Source organism: Tachypleus tridentatus, chromosome 3 (genome assembly GCF_004210375.1).
Source record: "Tachypleus tridentatus isolate NWPU-2018 chromosome 3, ASM421037v1, whole genome shotgun sequence".
NCBI classification, from domain to species: Eukaryota; Metazoa; Arthropoda; class Merostomata; order Xiphosura; family Limulidae; genus Tachypleus; species Tachypleus tridentatus.
The window spans coordinates 55,900,130-55,918,286 of NC_134827.1; the positions used below are offsets into that span (position 1 = coordinate 55,900,130).

Consider the following 18,157-nt stretch of genomic DNA (forward strand, 5'->3'; position numbering starts at 1 on the left):
TGAACTTAAGGTCACGTGACCTTGGAAAATTTAAATCCACACGTGCATGTAAAAAAAAGTAACATTTCAAAATGTTTCTGTTGAAGTATGAAGGCATTGCATTTCCATACGACTTTACCAACTATATGCATCTCAAAGAAGGTCTTTATAGAACTGGGTAAATTTATTTCTTTTGAATTTCGTGCAAAGTGACTCAAGGACTACCTGCCCATAGCCGTCCCTAATTTAGTAGTGTAAGTCTAGAGGGAAGGCAGCTAGTCATCACCCCCCTAACTCTTGCGCTACTCTTTTCAACGAATATAAGGATTGGCTATCACATTATAACGCTCCCACTGCTTAAATGGCATGTTTGGTGCGACCGAGATTCGAACCCGCGACCCTCGGATTACGAGTCGAATGTTTTAACACACCTGCCCATGCCAGGCCTGAACTGTTAAGTAAGTCTGAGTACAGTACAGAGTTGCATGTTAAAGTTCAACTTTCTGGTCAGTAGTTTTGAAGATATAACACACAGTGGACAAAGAATAACCTTCCTTCTACAGTAAAGGTAAGTAAAACATGACTAATGAAAAGAGACAATGATAAACTAATACTACAGTAAGCGTATAAGCTAATCACTGCAAATTAACAAGTACCTAACTTAAGGCTGTAGCTTTAACAGTAACGTGTAATAAGTTCTTCAACCAGTTAAAACAAAGAATAACTTAACCAGGTTGAACATCAATCATACTTACTGCAGTGAATGTGTCAGTAAGTATCTTCTACCAACATATGTTATTTGTGCCAAATATATTGAAGTCAGTGAAATTTGGATACAAAAAGTAACACTAAAGTTTAACTCATATTGTGTTATTTATGTAATTTAACTATGGATTATAATTTACAACAACTCTTTTATTCTTAAAAAATGTTAGAAGGTTAAAAATTCCGAAGATATAACTTGTACAAACATGAACTTGTTTTAACTTATAAACAAGTTTTGTTTTATTTCTATACATCAGAATTAATTACAGTAACAAGTTTAGTTATTCTAGTCATGTAACTTTTAGTAAGTTATGATATTAATTAATAAACTTAAATTGTTCAAAATCCAGCTGTTGACAATTTCTTTGAGATTTTCGTTTTCCTCAAAGAGTTGTCGGATTTCCTCACTGTTTCACCAACTGTCTCTCTGAATTCTTGACTAGGGGGAATCACATCGTCCTCTTCCATCTGAGTCTGGGATCTTTCTGGAGAGCCAAACTGTCTCTTGTTTGTATTTGGAGATAACTCTGACACGTTCTTTGGAGCGGAATGTTGTTGTTCAGATTCACTGATTGCTGTACCAAATGAGACAGTGGCAGACATCTGGGAAGGCAACAGCTTTGGTGTTGAATGAAACAGTTCATATTCACCAACTAGTGCATCTAAAGAGAAGGAAGTAGCCATCTGGTGAGAAGGCGTTGAGCGTGATGTCTCGTATCTGAAGAACATGACTGAGAATTGGCTACTTGGCTTCCATAATGAAAATCTTCCTCAGCAAATGAATTCTCAATATCATTTCCCTGGAAGAAAAAATGAAAATAATTTTCAAATAATTCAGTAACCACAAACATACAAAAAAACCCATCAATTTTTGCACGCTTTGCTTAAGTTCAGATTTATTAGAGACACACCTTCATATATACACCAGTTCTTTGTTGGTGTAATGTCAAGAAATCAAACAAAACAAACTAAAAACATCACTTCATCTCGGTTCAGTTTCTAATTTTTCTGTAAATTATCCAGTTTCTAACAATTTATTTTCTCAGCTTTAACACCTTTATAACATTCATAAAATAAGTATAAGTACCTATATTTGAGGATAAGTTATTATCAAAAATAATCTGGATTTTCATTTATCATATTTATAAGTATAGACATGTAATGATCCTTACATTAAGATGTAATTTTAAAATACAACCAAGCAATTAGAATTACTAATCAGCAGAATTTATATCATTTTCAAGTTCTGTACAATACTGTTTAGCGTGGTATGTTATTAACTCACAATACTGTACTGTTACTGTTTAGTGTGGTACATTATTACCTCACAATACTGTACTATTACTGTTTAGTGTGGTACGTTATTAACTCACAGTACTGTACTGTTACTGTTTAGTGTGGTACATTATTAACTCACAATACTGTACTGTTACTGTTTAGTGTGGAATGTTATTAACTCACAATACTGTACTGTTACTGTTTAGTGTGGTACATTATTACCTCACAATACTGTACTGTTACTGTTTAGTGTGGTACGTTATTAACTCACAGTACTGTACTGTTACAATTTAGTGTGGTATGTTATTAACTCACAATACTGTACTGTTACAATTTAGTGTGGTATGTTATTAACTCACAATACTGTATTGTTACTGTTTAGTGTGGTACGTTATTAACTCACAACAATGTACTGTTAAAATTTAGTGTGGTATGTTATTAACTCACAATACTGTACTGTTACTGTTTAGTGTGGTACGTTATTAACTCACAATACTGTACTGTTAGTGTTTAGTGTGGTACGTTATTAACTCACAATAATGTACTGTTACTGTTTAGTGTGGTACGTTATTAACTCACAATAATGTACTGTTACTGTTTAGTGTGGTACGTTATTAACTCACAATAATGTACTGTTACTGTTTAGTGTGGTACGTTATTAACTCACAATAATGTACTGTTACTGTTTAGTGTGGTACGTTATTAACTCACAATAATGTACTGTTACTGTTTAGTGTGGTGCGTTATTAACTCACAATACTGTACTGTTACTGTGGTATGTAATTAACTCACAATACTGTTTGGTGTGGTGCGTTATTAACTCACAATACTGAACTGTTACTGTTTAGTGTGGTATGTTATTAACTCACAATACTGTACTGTTACAATTTAGTGTGGTATGTTATTAACTCACAATACTGTACTGTTACTGTTCAGTGTGGTATGTTATTAACTCACAATACTGAACTGTTACTGTTTAGTGTGGTACGTTATTAACTCACAGTATTGTGCTGTTACTGTTTAGTGTGGTACGTTATTAACTCACAGTATTGTGCTGTTACTGTTTGGTGTGGTATGTTATTAACTCACATTACTGTACTGTTACTGTTTGGTGTGGTATGTTATTAACTCACGGTACTGTACTGTTACTGTGGTACATTATTAACTCACACTACTGTACTGTTACTGTTTAGTGTGGTACGTTATTAACTCACAATAATGTACTGTTACTGTTTAGTGTGGCACGTTATTAACTCACAATACTTTACTGTTTAGTGTGGTACATTATTAACTCACAATACTGTACTACTACTGTTTAGTGTAGTACGTTATTAACTCACAGTACTGTACTGTTACTGTTTAGTGTGGTATGTTATTAACTCACATTACTGTATAGTTACAGTTTAGTGTGGTATGTTATTAACACACAGTACTGTACCACATTTCTCCATAGTGTGATATAAATTAACAATACTGTACCACTACTCTCCCTAGTGTGATAATAATTAACAATACTGTACCACATTTCTCCATAGTGTGATATAAATTAACAATACTGTACCACTACTCTCCCTAGTGTGATAATAATTAACAATACTGTACCACTACTTTCCTTAGGGTGAAAATAATTAACAATACTGTACCACTACTCCACTTAGTGTGATATTAATTAACAATACTGTACCACTACTCTCCTTAGTGTGATAATAATTAACAATACTGTATCACTACTCTCCTTAGTGTGATATTAATTAAACATACTGTACCACTACTCCCTAAGTGTGATATTAATTAACAACACTGTACTACCACTCTCCTTACTATGATATAAATTAACAATGCTGTACTACTACTCTCCTTAATGTGATATTAATTAACAATACTGTACTACTACTCTCCTTAATGTGATATTAACATTACTGTACCACTACTCTCCTCAGTGTGATATTAATTAACAATACTGTACTACTACTCTCCTTAGTGTGATAATAATTAACAATACTGTACCACTACTCTCCTTAGTGTGATATTAATTAACAATACTGTAACACTACTCTACTTAGTGTGATATTAATTAACAATACTGTACTACTACTCTTAGGTGGTGTGATATTAATGAACAATACTGTACTACTACTCTTCTTAGTGTGATATTAATTAACAATACTGTATCACCACTCTCCTTAGTGAGATATTAATTAACAATACTGTACTACTACTCTTCTTAATGTGATAATAATTAACAATACTGTAACACTACTCTCATTAGTGAGATATTAATTAACAATACTGTACTACTACTCTTCTTAGTGTGATATTAATTAACAATACTGTAACACTACTCTCCTTAGTGTGATAATAATTAACAATACTGTATCACTACTCTCCTTAGTGTGATATTAATTAACAATACTGTACTACTACTCTCCTTAATGTGATATTAATTAGCAATACCGTAACACTACTCTCCTTGGTGAGATATTAAGTAACAATACTGTATTACTACTCTTCTTGGTGTGATATTAATTAACAATACTGTAACACTACTCTCATTGGTGAGGATATTAATTAACAATGCTGTACTACTACTCTTCTTGGTGTGATATTAATTAACAATACTGTAACACTACTCTCCTTGGTGGGATATTAATTAACAATACTGTACTACTACTCTTCTTGGTGTGATGTTAATTAACAATACTGTAACACTACTCTCCTTGGTGTGATAATAATTAACAATACTGTATCACTAATCTCCTTAGTGTGATATTAATTACCAATACTGTACTACTACTCTCCTTAATGTGATATTAATTAGCAATACCGTAACACTACTCTCCTTGGTGAGATGTTAAGTAACAATACCGTAACACTACTCTCCTTGGTGAGATATTAAGTAACAATACTGTACTACTACTCTCCTTGGTGTGATAGTAATTAACAATACCGTAACACTACTCTCCTTGGTGAGATATTAAGTAACAATACTGTACTACTACTCTTCTTGGTGTGATATTAATTAACAATACTGTACTACTACTCTTGGTGTGATGTTAAGTAACAATACTGTACTACTACTCTTCTTGGTGTGATATTAATTAACAATGCTGTAACACTACTCTACTTAATGTGATATTAATTAACAATACTGTAACACTACTCTCATTGGTGAAATATTAATTAACAATACTGTACTACTATTCTTGGTGTGATATTAAGTAACAATTCTGTACTACTACACTCCTTGGTGTGATATTAATTAACAATACTGTATGACTACTCTCCTTGGTGTGATATTAATAAACAATGCTGTACTACTACTCTTCGGTGTGTGATATTAATTAACAATACTGTACTACTACTCTTCTTGGTGTGATATTAATTAACAATGCTGTAACACTACTCTCCTTAGTGAGATATTAAGTAACAATACTGTACTGGTACTCTTCTTGGTGTGATATTAATTAACAATACTGTAACACTACTCTACTTGGTGTGATATTAATTAACAATACTGTACTACTACTCTTCTTGGTGTGATATTAATTAACAATACTGTACTACTACTCTTCTTGGTGTGATATTAATTAACAATGCTGTAACACTACTCTCCTTGGTGAGATATTAAGTAACAATACTGTACTACTACTCTTCTTGGTGTGATATAAAGTAACAATACTGTATTACTACTCTTCTTGGTGTGATATTAAGTAACAATTCTGTACTACTACACTCCTTGGTGTGATATTAATTAACAATACTGTATGACTACTCTCCTTGGTGTGATATTAATAAACAATACTGTACTACTACTCTCCTTAATGTGATATTAATTAACAATACTGTTCTACTACTCTTCATGGTGTGATATTAATTAACAATGCTGTACTACTACTCTTCTTAGTGTGATATTAATTAACAATACTGTACTACTACTCTTCTTAGTGTGATATTAAGTAACAATACTGTACTACTACTCTTCTTAGTGTGATATTAAGTAACAATACTGTACTACTACTCTTCTTAGTGTGATATTAAGTAACAATACAGTACTACTACTCTTCTTAGTGTGATATTAAGTAACAATACTGTACTACTACTCTTCTTGGTGTGATATTAAGTAACAATACTGTACTACTACTCTTCTTGGTGTGATATTAATTAACAATACTGTAACACTACTCTCCTTAGTGTGATATTAATTAACAATACTGTACTACTACTATCCTTAGTGTGATATTAATTAACAATGCTGTAACACTACTCTCCTTAGTGTGATATTAATTAACAATACTGTAACACTACTCTCCTTAGTGTGATATTAATTAACAATACTGTACTACTACTATCCTTGGTGTGATATTAATTAACAATACTGTACTACTACTATCCTTGGTGTGATATGAATTAACAATGCTGTAACACTACTCTCCTTGGTGTGATGTTAATTACTAATGCTGCACTACTACTCTGCTTGGTGTGATACTAATTAACAATACTGTAACACTACTCTCCTTGGTGTGATGTTAATTAATAATACTGTACTACTACTCTGCTTGGTGTGATGTTAATTAATAATACTGTACTACTACTCTGCTTGGTGTGATACTAATTAATAATACTGTACCACTACTCTGCTTGGTGTGATACTAATTAATAATGCTGTACCACTACTCTGCTTAGTGTGATACTAATTAACAGTACTGTACCACTACTCTCCCTAGTGTGATAATAATTAACAATACTGTACCACTACTTTCCTTAAAGTGAAATAATTAACAATACTGTAACACTACTCTACTTAATGTGATATTAATTAACAATACTGTAACACTACTCTCATTGGTGAGATATTAATTAACAATACTGTACTATTACTCTTCTTGGTGTGATATTAATTAACAATACTGTAACACTACTCTCCTTAGTGAAATATCAAGTAACAATACTGTACTAGTACTCTTCTTAGTGTGATATTAATTAACAATACTGAAACACTACTCTACTTAGTGTGATATTAATTAACAATACTGTATTACTACTCTTCTTGGTGTGATATTAATTAACAATACTGTACTACTACACTTCTTAGTGTGATATTAAGTAACAATACTGTAACACTACTCTCCTTGGTGAGATATTAAGTAACAATACTGTACTAGTACTCTTCTTAGTGTGATATTAATTAACAATACTGTAACACTACTCTACTTGGTGTGATATTAATTAACAATACTGTATTACTACTCTTCTTGGTGTGATATTAATTAACAATACTGTACTACTACTCTTCTTGGTGTGATATTAATTAACAATACTGTAACACTACTCTCATTGGTGAGATATTAAGTAACAATACTGTATTACTACTCTTCTTGGTGTGATATAAAGTAACAATACTGTATTACTACTATTCTTGGTGTGATATTAAGTAACAATTCTGTACTACTACACTCCTTAGGGTGATATTAATTAACAATACTGTATGACTACTCTCCTTGGTGTGATGTTAATAAACAATACTGTACTACTACTCTCCTTGGTGTGATATTAATTAACAATACTGTAACACTAGTCTACTTGGTGTGATATTAATTAACAATACTGTATTACTACTCTTCTTGGTGTGATATTAATTAACAATACTGTACTACTACTCTTCATGGTGTGATATTAATTAACAATACTGTACTACTACTCTTCTTGGTGTGATATTAATTAACAATACTGTAACACTACTCTACTTGGTGTGATATTAATTAACAATACTGTATTACTACTCTTCTTGGTGTGATATTAATTAACAATACTGTACTACTACTCTTCTTGGTGTGATATTAATTAACAATACTGTAACACTACTCTCATTATTGAGATATTAAGTAACAATACTGTATTACTACTCTTCTTGGTGTGATATAAAGTAACAATACTGTATTACTACTATTCTTAGTGTGATATTAAGTAACAATTCTGTACTACTACACTCCTTGGTGTGATATTAATTAACAATGCTGTATGACTACTCTCCTTGGTGTGATATTAATAAACAATGCTGTACTACTACTCTCCTTAATGTGATATTAATTAACAATACTGCACTACTACTCTGCTTAGTGTGATACTAATTAACAATACTGTAACACTACTCTCCTTGGTGTGATGTTAATTAATAATACTGTACTACTACTCTGCTTGGTGTGATGTTAATTAATAATACTGTACTACTACTCTGCTTAGTGTGATACTAATTAACAATACTGTAACACTACTCTCCTTAGTGTGATGTTAATTAATAATACTGTACTACTACTCTGCTTAGTGTGATGTTAATTAATAATACTGTACTACTACTCTGCTTAGTGTGATACTAATTAATAATACTGTACCACTACTCTGCTTAGTGTGATACTAATTAATAATACTGTACCACTACTCTGCTTAGTGTGATACTAATTAACAATACTGTACCACTACTCTCCCTAGTGTGATAATAATTAACAATACTGTACCACTACTTTCCTTATGGTGAAAATAATTAACAATACTGTAACACTACTCTACTTAATGTGATATTAATTAACAATACTGTAACACTACTCTCATTAGTGAGATATTAATTAACAATACTGTACTATTACTCTTCTTAGTGTGATATTAATTAACAATACTGTAACACTACTCTCCTTAGTGAAATATTAAGTAACAATACTGTACTAGTACTCTTCTTGGTGTGATATTAATTAACAATACTGTAACACTACTCTGCTTGGTGTGATATTAATTAACAATACTGTATTACTACTCTTCTTGGTGTGATATTAATTAACAATACTGTACTACTACTCTTCTTGGTGTGATATTAATTAACAATACTGTAACACTACTCTCCTTGGTGAGATATTAAGTAACAATACTGTACTAGTACTCTTCTTAGTGTGATATTAATTAACAATACTGTAACACTACTCTCATTAGTGAGATATTAAGTAACAATACTGTATTACTACTCTTCTTAGTGTGATATAAAGTAACAATACTGTATTACTACAATTCTTAGTGTGATATTAAGTAACAATTCTGTACTACTACACTCCTTGGTGTGATATTAATTAACAATACTGTATGACTACTCTCCTTAGTGTGATATTAATAAACAATACTGTACTACTACTCTCCTTAATGTGATATTAATTAACAATACTGTATTACTACTCTTCTTAGTGTGATATTAATTAACAATACTGTAACACTACTCTCCTTAGTGAGATATTAAGTAACAATACTGTACTAGTACTCTTCTTAGTGTGATATTAATTAACAATACTGTAACACTAGTCTACTTAGTGTGATATTAATTAACAATACTGTATTACTACTCTTCTTAGTGTGATATTAATTAACAATACTGTACTACTACTCTTCTTAGTGTGATATTAATTAACAATACTGTAACACTACTCTCATTAGTGAGATATTAAGTAACAATACTGTATTACTACTCTTCTTAGTGTGATATAAAGTAACAATACTGTATTATTACTATTCTTAGTGTGATATTAAGTAACAATTCTGTACTACTACACTCCTTAGTGTGATATTAATTAACAATACTGTATGACTACTCTCCTTAGTGTGATATTAATAAACAATACTGTACTACTACTACTCTCCTTAATGTGATATTAATTAACAATACTGTACTACTACTCTTAGTGGTGTGATATTAATTAACAATACTGTACTACTACTCTTCTTGGTGTGATATTAATTAACAATGCTGTAACACTACTCTCCTTGGTGAGATATTAAGTAACAATACTGTACTAGTACTCTTCTTAGTGTGATATTAATTAACAATACTGTAACACTACTCTACTTAGTGTGATATTAATTAACAATACTGTACTACTACTCTTCTTAGTGTGATATTAATTAACAATACTGTACTACTACTCTTCTTAGTGTGATATTAATTAACAATACTGTAACACTACTCTCCTTAGTGAGATATTAAGTAACAATACTGTACTACTACTCTTCTTAGTGTGATATAAAGTAACAATACTGTATTACTACTCTTCTTAGTGTGATATTAAGTAACAATTCTGTACTACTACACTCCTTAGTGTGATATTAATTAACAATACTGTATGACTACTCTCCTTAGTGTGATATTAATAAAGAATACTGTACTACTACTCTGCTTAATGTGATATTAATTAACAATACTGTACTACTACTCTTCTTAGTGTGATATTAATTAACAATACTGTACTACTACTCTTCTTAGTGTGATATTAAGTAACAATACTGTACTACTACTCTTCTTAGTGTGATATTAATTAACAATACTGTACTACTACTCTTCTTAGTGTGATATTAAGTAACAATACAGTACTACTACTCTTCTTGGTGTGATGTTAAGTAACAATACTGTACTTCTACTCTTCTTGGTGTGATATTAATTAACAATACTGTAACACTACTCTCCTTAGTGTGATATTAATTAACAATACTGTACTACTACTCTTCTTAGTGTGATATTAATTAACAATACTGTAACACTACTCTCCTTAGTGTGATATTAATTAACAATACTGTACTACTACTCTCCTTAGTGTGATATTAATTAACAATGCTGTACTACTACTATCCTTAGTGTGATATTAATTAACAATACTGTAACACTACTCTCCTTGGTGTGATATTAATTAATAATACTGTACTACTACTCTCCTTGGTGTGATGTTAATTAATAATACTGTACTACTACTCTGCTTAGTGTGATACTAATTAACAATACTGTAACACTACTCTCCTTAGTGTGATGTTAATTAATAATACTGTACTACTACTCTGCTTAGTGTGATGTTAATTAATAATACTGTACTACTACTCTGCTTAGTGTGATACTAATTAATAATACTGTACCACTACTCTGCTTAGTGTGATACTAATTAATAATACTGTACCACTACTCTGCTTAGTGTGATACTAATTAACAATACTGTACCACTACTCTCCCTAGTGTGATAATAATTAACAATACTGTACCACTACTTTCCTTAGGTTGAAAATAATTAACAATACTGTACCACTACTCCACTTGGTGTGATATTAATTAACAATACTGTACCACTACTCTCCTTAGTGTGATATTAATTAAACATACTGTACCACTACTCCCCTAAGTGTGATATTAATTAACAACACTGTACTACTACTCTCCTTACTATGATATAAATTAACAATACTGTACTACTACTCTCCTTAATGTGATATTAACATTACTGTACCACTACTCTCCTCAGTGTGATATTAATTAACAATACTGTACCACTACTCTCCTTAGTGTGATATTTATTAACAATACCGTACTACTACTCTCCTTGTGTGATATTAATTAACAACACTGTGTGATATTAATTAACAATGCTGTACTACTACTATCCTTAGGTGTGATATTAATTAACAATACTGTAACACTACTCTCCTTGGTGAGATATTAAGTAACAATACTGTACTACTACTCTTCTTGGTGTGATATAAAGTAACAATACTGTATTACTACTCTTCTTAGTGTGATATTAAGTAACAATTCTGTACTACTACACTCCTTAGTGTGATATTAATTAACAATACTGTACTACTACTCTTCGTAGTGTGATATTAATTAACAATACTGTACTACTACTCTTCTTGGTGTGATATTAATTAACAATACTGTACTACTACTCTTCTTAGTGTGATATTAAGTAACAATACTGTACTACTACTCTTTTTAGTGTGATATTAAGTAACAATACTGTACTACTACTCTTCTTAGTGTGATATTAATTAACAATACTGTACTACTACTCTTCTTGGTGTGATATTAAGTAACAATACAGTACTACTACTCTTCTTAGTGTGATATTAAGTAACAATACTGTACTACTACTCTTCTTGGTGTGATATTAAGTAACAATGCTGTACTACTACTCTTCTTGGTGTGATATTAATTAACAATACTGTAACACTACTCTCCTTGGTGTGATATTAATTAACAATACTGTGCTACTACTATCCTTAGTGTGATATTAATTAACAATGCTGTAACACTACTCTCCTTAGTGTGATATTAATTAACAATACTGTAACACTACTCTCCTTAGTGTGATATTAATTAACAATACTGTAACACTACTCTCCTTAGTGTGATATTAATTAACAATACTGTAACACTACTCTCCTTAGTGTGATGTTAATTAATAATACTGTACTACTACTCTGCTTGGTGTGATACTAATTAACAATACTGTAACACTACTCTCCTTGGTGTGATGTTAATTAATAATACTGTACTACTACTCTGCTTGGTGTGATGTTAATTAATAATACTGTAGTACTACTCTGCTTGGTGTGATGTTAATTAACAATGCTGTACTACTACTATCCTTAGTGTGATATTAATTAACAATACTGTAACACTACTCTCCTTAGTGTGATGTTAATTAATAATACTGTACTACTACTCTGCTTAGTGTGATGTTAATTAATAATACTGTACTACTACTCTGCTTAGTGTGATACTAATTAATAATGCTGTACCACTACTCTGCTTAGTGTGATACTAATTAATAATACTGTACCACTACTCTGCTTGGTGTGATACTAATTAACAATGCTGTAACACTACTCTCCTTGGTGTGATGTTAATTAATAATACTGTACCACTACTCTGCTTAGTGTGATACTAATTAATAATACTGTACCACTACTCTGCTTAGTGTGATACTAATTAATAATACTGTACCACTACTCTGCTTAGTGTGATACTAATTAATAATACTGTACTATAAATATTTTTTTGCTGTAAGTGTTCTAATCTTCCTTCCATACCTGGGGCTGACTGAGAAATATTTTTGACATTATAACGTATTTTCACTTATTTATTTTCACTAATTTCTTTCAACATACCAACCAATGTTAAAACGTTATTTTAAAATTTTTATTGCCTTATTAAGGTTAGAATATTGTTAGTTATACACAATTCTTTCAATTTAACTCTTGCAGTTGTGTTAAATTTAATTATTTTTAGAAGCAACAGTGCATAGTAGGTTCGTTTATGTAACTGTGCAAATCATAAAATTATAAGCTGTGTAGTTCTACAGTAAAACTGACAACTGTTACATTATTGAGTCATGTTTTAGAACCTTCTAACTTTATCTCAGATATTAATACTTTATAATAACTTGTAATGTATGAAAAGTTCCAGGCTTCAGTTGCAATTTATAAATACACACTCAACAGGCAGTTCAAGTAGGACAAGCTTAGCGAGAGATACAGTTCAATATATATAGACTGTTTTTTTGCAAGTTTAGCTGTAAAGAGTGAATAGAAGCTGTTTTAACCTGACCAAGAGCACTAGTTTGAATCATCATACAAATAAAAAACACAACACAAACGTGTTCAAATTACTCTTAAGTTTAATTTCCATTCATTGAGGTTTTACAATATGGCTAACGTTGTAGCCAGAACTCTTCCACACTGAACTAATAAATATACAACCTAGCAGGAATAATACTGACGAGCGTGGAAACACAAGTGTGTTTAGTGTGCTTGTCTCTGAGAAATATTCTCATACATTGAAGTTTGGGTGGAAAAACAAATTAAATCTAAATGGAAACTTAAACAAGTGGAGGGAAGCACTTGTAGATTTACGTAACAAACAAAAGGAAATGAAAGAACAATTTTAAAACTGTCTGTGATGGTCAGTTTAACTTTGTCTATACCGACCAAATATTTTCAAAATATTTTTTAATTTCTGTATTTCTCTTCACGGAATAAATGTTGACATTAATTATATTCATGGTTTAACACATTATGTTGTAGGTTATCAAAGAACCCGTGTTATTTCTGTTGTAGTTTATCAAAGACCCAGTGTTATTTATGTTGTAGGTTATCAAAGAACCAGCGTTATTTATGTTGTAGGTTATCAAAGAACCAGCGTTATTTCTGTTGTAGGTTATCAAAGAACCAGCATTATTTATGTTGTAGGTTATCAAAGAACCAGCATTATTTCTGTTGTAGGTTATCAAAGAACCAGCGTTATTTATGTTGTAGGTTATCGAAGAACCAGCGTTATTTATGTTGTAGGTTATCGAAGAACCAGTGTTATTTATGTTGTAGGTTATCGAAGAACCAGTGTTATTTATGTTGTAGGTTATCAAAGAACCAGTGTTATTTCTGTTGTAGGTTATCAAAGAACCAGTGTTATTTCTGTTGTAGGTTATCAAAGAACCAGTGTTATTTATGTTGTAGGTTATCAAAGAACCAGTGTTATTTATGTTGTAGGTTATCAAAGAACCAGTGTTATTTCTGTTGTAGGTTATCAAAGAACCAGTGTTATTTCTATTGTAGGTTATCAAAGAACCAGTGTTTGTAGGTTATCAAAGAACCAGTGTTATTTCTGTTGTAGGTTATCAAAGAACCAGTGTTATTTCTGTTGTAGGTTATCAAAGAACCAGTGTTATTTATGTTGTAGGTTATCAAAGAACTAGTGTTATTTATGTTGTAGGTTATCAAAGAACCCGTGTTATTTCTGTTGTAGGTTATCAAAGAACTAGTGTTATTTATGTTGTAGGTTATCAAAGAACCCGTGTTATTTCTGTTGTAGTTTATCAAAGACCCAGTGTTATTTCTGTTGTAGGTTATCAAAGAACCAGTGTTATTTATGTTGTAGGTTATCAAAGAACCAGTGTTATTTCTGTTGTAGGTTATCAAAGAACCAGTGTTATTTCTATTGTAGGTTATCAAAGAACCAGTGTTATTTCTGTTGTAGGTTATCAAAGAACCAGTGTTATTTCTGTTGTAGGTTATCAAAGAACCAGTGTTATTTATGTTGTAGGTTATCAAAGAACCAGTGTTATTTATGTTGTAGGTTATCAAAGAACCAGTGTTATTTCTGTTGTAGGTTATCAAAGAACCAGTGTTATTTATGTTGTAGGTTATCAAAGAACCAGTGTTATTTATGTTGTAGGTTATCAAAGAACCAGTGTTATTTATGTTGTAGGTTATCAAAGAACCAGTGTTATTTCTGTTGTAGGTTATCAAAGAACCAGTGTTATTTATGTTGTAGGTTATCAAAGAACCAGTGTTATTTCTGTTGTAGGTTATCAAAGAACCAGTGTTATTTATGTTGTAGGTTATCGAAGAACCAGTGTTATTTATGTTGTAGGTTATCAAAGAACCAGTGTTATTTATGTTGTAGGTTATCAAAGAACCAGTGTTATTTATGTTGTAGGTTATCAAAGAACTAGTGTTATTTATGTTGTAGGTTATCAAAGAACCTGTGTTATTTCTGTTGTAGTTTATCAAAGACCCAGTGTTATTTCTGTTGTAGGTTATCAAAGAACCAGTGTTATTTATGTTGTAGGTTATCAAAGAACCAGTGTTATTTCTGTTGTAGGTTATCAAAGAACCAGTGTTATTTCTATTGTAGGTTATCAAAGAACCAGTGTTATTTCTGTTGTAGGTTATCAAAGAACCAGTGTTATTTCTGTTGTAGGTTATCAAAGAACCAGTGTTATTTATTACCTATCTTCCCACATTTTGGATTACAAGAAACTATTTTGTAGTCTGACCCAAGACTCTCATTTTCAATAGTAGATTTACTTTGTTATGATAATAGTAATCAATAGATGTACAACTAAGCTCATCCAACTCACCACTTCAGCTATTAAAAATATTTCCTGTACTGAGAAATCATCACGCTTCCAAATACACGCGGTGAGGAGAAATCTGAGTGGTCAAACTTACTAACAAAGTTTAAAATGCTTACATGCACTGAAGAGTCACTGTTCTGCCATGCACTGAGGATCTTCTTTGATAAGAAATTCATAGGTAGACTAAAGTCAACTTTCTCTATCTCTGCTAGGGCTTCCTCAACACTCACTTCTCCAAGACTTCCACCCAACGTGTCTTCCTATGTTTGGTTCAAAATTATTAATTTATTTTTTGTACGTACATAATTGCAATTAAACAAAGTTAACAAATAACATAACTCTGGTGACAATGTATAAAACATTACTCACTACTTTAACGTTCTTTTTGTTTTTAATAAAGATTGTTTTGTTAATTAGAGAACTTTCAGGGATAAGCAAAGTTATTAAATTATTAATCAATATAATATTAAAGTAATTTTGTTTTCAAAACAAAAAGCAAAAATTTGAATTATACTAAAAATTTATGGGAGAGAAATGTATAAAGCAAATGTTTTGGCGTGACTATTTGAGTGACTATTAGTCACTGTGTCACTACTTTAAAGTGTACATCATCAGAAACTACAAAAATTAAATAGGAAAACATAGTGAGAGTGCAGATAACAAATCTTTACTAATACGTCACCCAAACTATGGAAACTAAAAGTTTTAAAATTTTAAAAATGTTTAACAAAACAGCAGTTTTGAAAACCCGAGGAAGACAGAAAACAAATTAATTATCCAGGTATTAAAGCACAAAACTAAACATTACCTCTAGAATCCTTTTGCTCTGGTTTACATCAAGGCCGCACGAAGGACAAACTCTCGCATCCACTGTTTCTTCTGGCTCTCGTCCAACCTCCCTTCACAGTAGGAGCAATCTTTAGCTCGAGGTTTTCTTTCTTTTAATGCTACAAATTAAAACATAGTTTATAACATGTAACCTTAGTGTTACCTTATCATCTTACTAATTTAAACATTACAGTTGGAAAGCATGTCTTATATTCACATTAATCTTGTATTACAAAGTTGAATTCACGTTACAATAAAGAAGGAACAAAGCAAAATTAGAAAAATATTCTAACGTGTTTGTTTGTTTTTGAATTTCACACAAAGCTTCACAAGTGCTATCTGCGCTAGCCATCCCTATTTTAGCAGTGTAAGACTAGAGGGAAAACAGCTAGTCATCACCACCCACTGCCAACTCTTGGGCTACTCTTTTCCAAATGAATAGTGGGATTGACTGTCACATTATAATGCCCCACACAGCTGAAAGGGCGAGCATGTTTGGCGCGATGGGGATGCGAACCCGCGACCCTCAGATTACGAGTCGAACGCCTTAACACGCTTGGCCATGCCGGGCTGAACAGACTTTGTAAGGAATATCAAGTAACATAAACAAACTGAAAACATAACACACTAAACACAGTTTACTAAAATAACAGCTCAATTTTTTCTTTAATTTATTACTATTTCATTTACAGGAAAGCATTAGTCACTACAATCACCATAATTCGCAGTTTTGTTTTAGGAGAATTTGGTAGATTTTAGGCTATGGAATTTAAGCATTGAATCACTTTCTAAACATCCCATCTAAACTTAATGAAATCTAACCTGATGTACCTCACATCATAATCGCATAACAGCTTCATTCAGATATACAAGATCTTTACCCATAAATTCTTCTGTGAAATCCACCCTCTTGAATGACTTAGTTTTCTTTATATCACTGTGATCCTTCACTTTTGCAGTTTTGATCCACCTGTTAGACTCATCAATGACAGACAAAGGTGTTGTAAGAGGACAACCAGCACTTGCACTGAAGGTTTTATCTTCAGAAACTCTGTCAGCATAAAAGTCTTGAAAGAATAAGTCACAAAAAGGCGTCAACTGAAAAGCCGTGAACCCAGAAGAATCTGTGTGAGGAATGGAACACACTCCAGTCAACGGTGCCTGAAGTCTCTGTTGGACGGTGTGGTTTGAACACAAGCCCTGAACTTTTAATAACTTCACCATATCTTCTGGCTGTGACAGATACCATGGTGGGGACAAGGACTGAGGCTGTACTGTGTTACAACCAGAAGTTTTCAAATGGAAAACTGATGTCTGGGCTCCTTCCTGTGACCCCAGGAGTGCTATCAATTCACCTCTACTTTGTTCAGGCACCAAAGATACTACTGAGCAATAACATGGTTTGGTATTTAGACAGTGTTTCCACAAAAGCACCTGAAAGAGTGAAACTATATATTATATAAAGGTATGAAAAAACCACCTAACAATATGTTATAATTATGATTATCTGCTTTTTAAAACCTTTGTTATCAACTGTACAATATATACACAGTACACAAACCTTTGGTATCAGCTAGACAACACGTTACACAGTAATC

General features: G+C 31.7%; 1 protein-coding gene across 1 annotated transcript in view; it reads right to left on the reverse strand.

The window, feature by feature from the left end:
* Positions 1 to 959: 959 nt before the first annotated feature.
* The window catches only part of LOC143245868 (TATA box-binding protein-associated factor RNA polymerase I subunit C-like), a 34,144-nt gene continuing 16,946 nt past the window's right edge, over positions 960 to 18,157 (reverse strand). Inside the window, exons 4-7 of the mRNA XM_076492124.1 lie at positions 17,441 to 17,993; positions 16,540 to 16,678; positions 15,848 to 15,991; positions 960 to 1,544 (exon numbers count right to left, since the gene is read on the reverse strand). Of these exons, the coding sequence (XP_076348239.1) occupies positions 16,563 to 16,678; positions 17,441 to 17,993 (669 nt within the window). The 3' untranslated portion in view covers positions 960 to 1,544; positions 15,848 to 15,991; positions 16,540 to 16,562. The remainder of the gene's footprint in view (positions 1,545 to 15,847; positions 15,992 to 16,539; positions 16,679 to 17,440; positions 17,994 to 18,157) is intronic.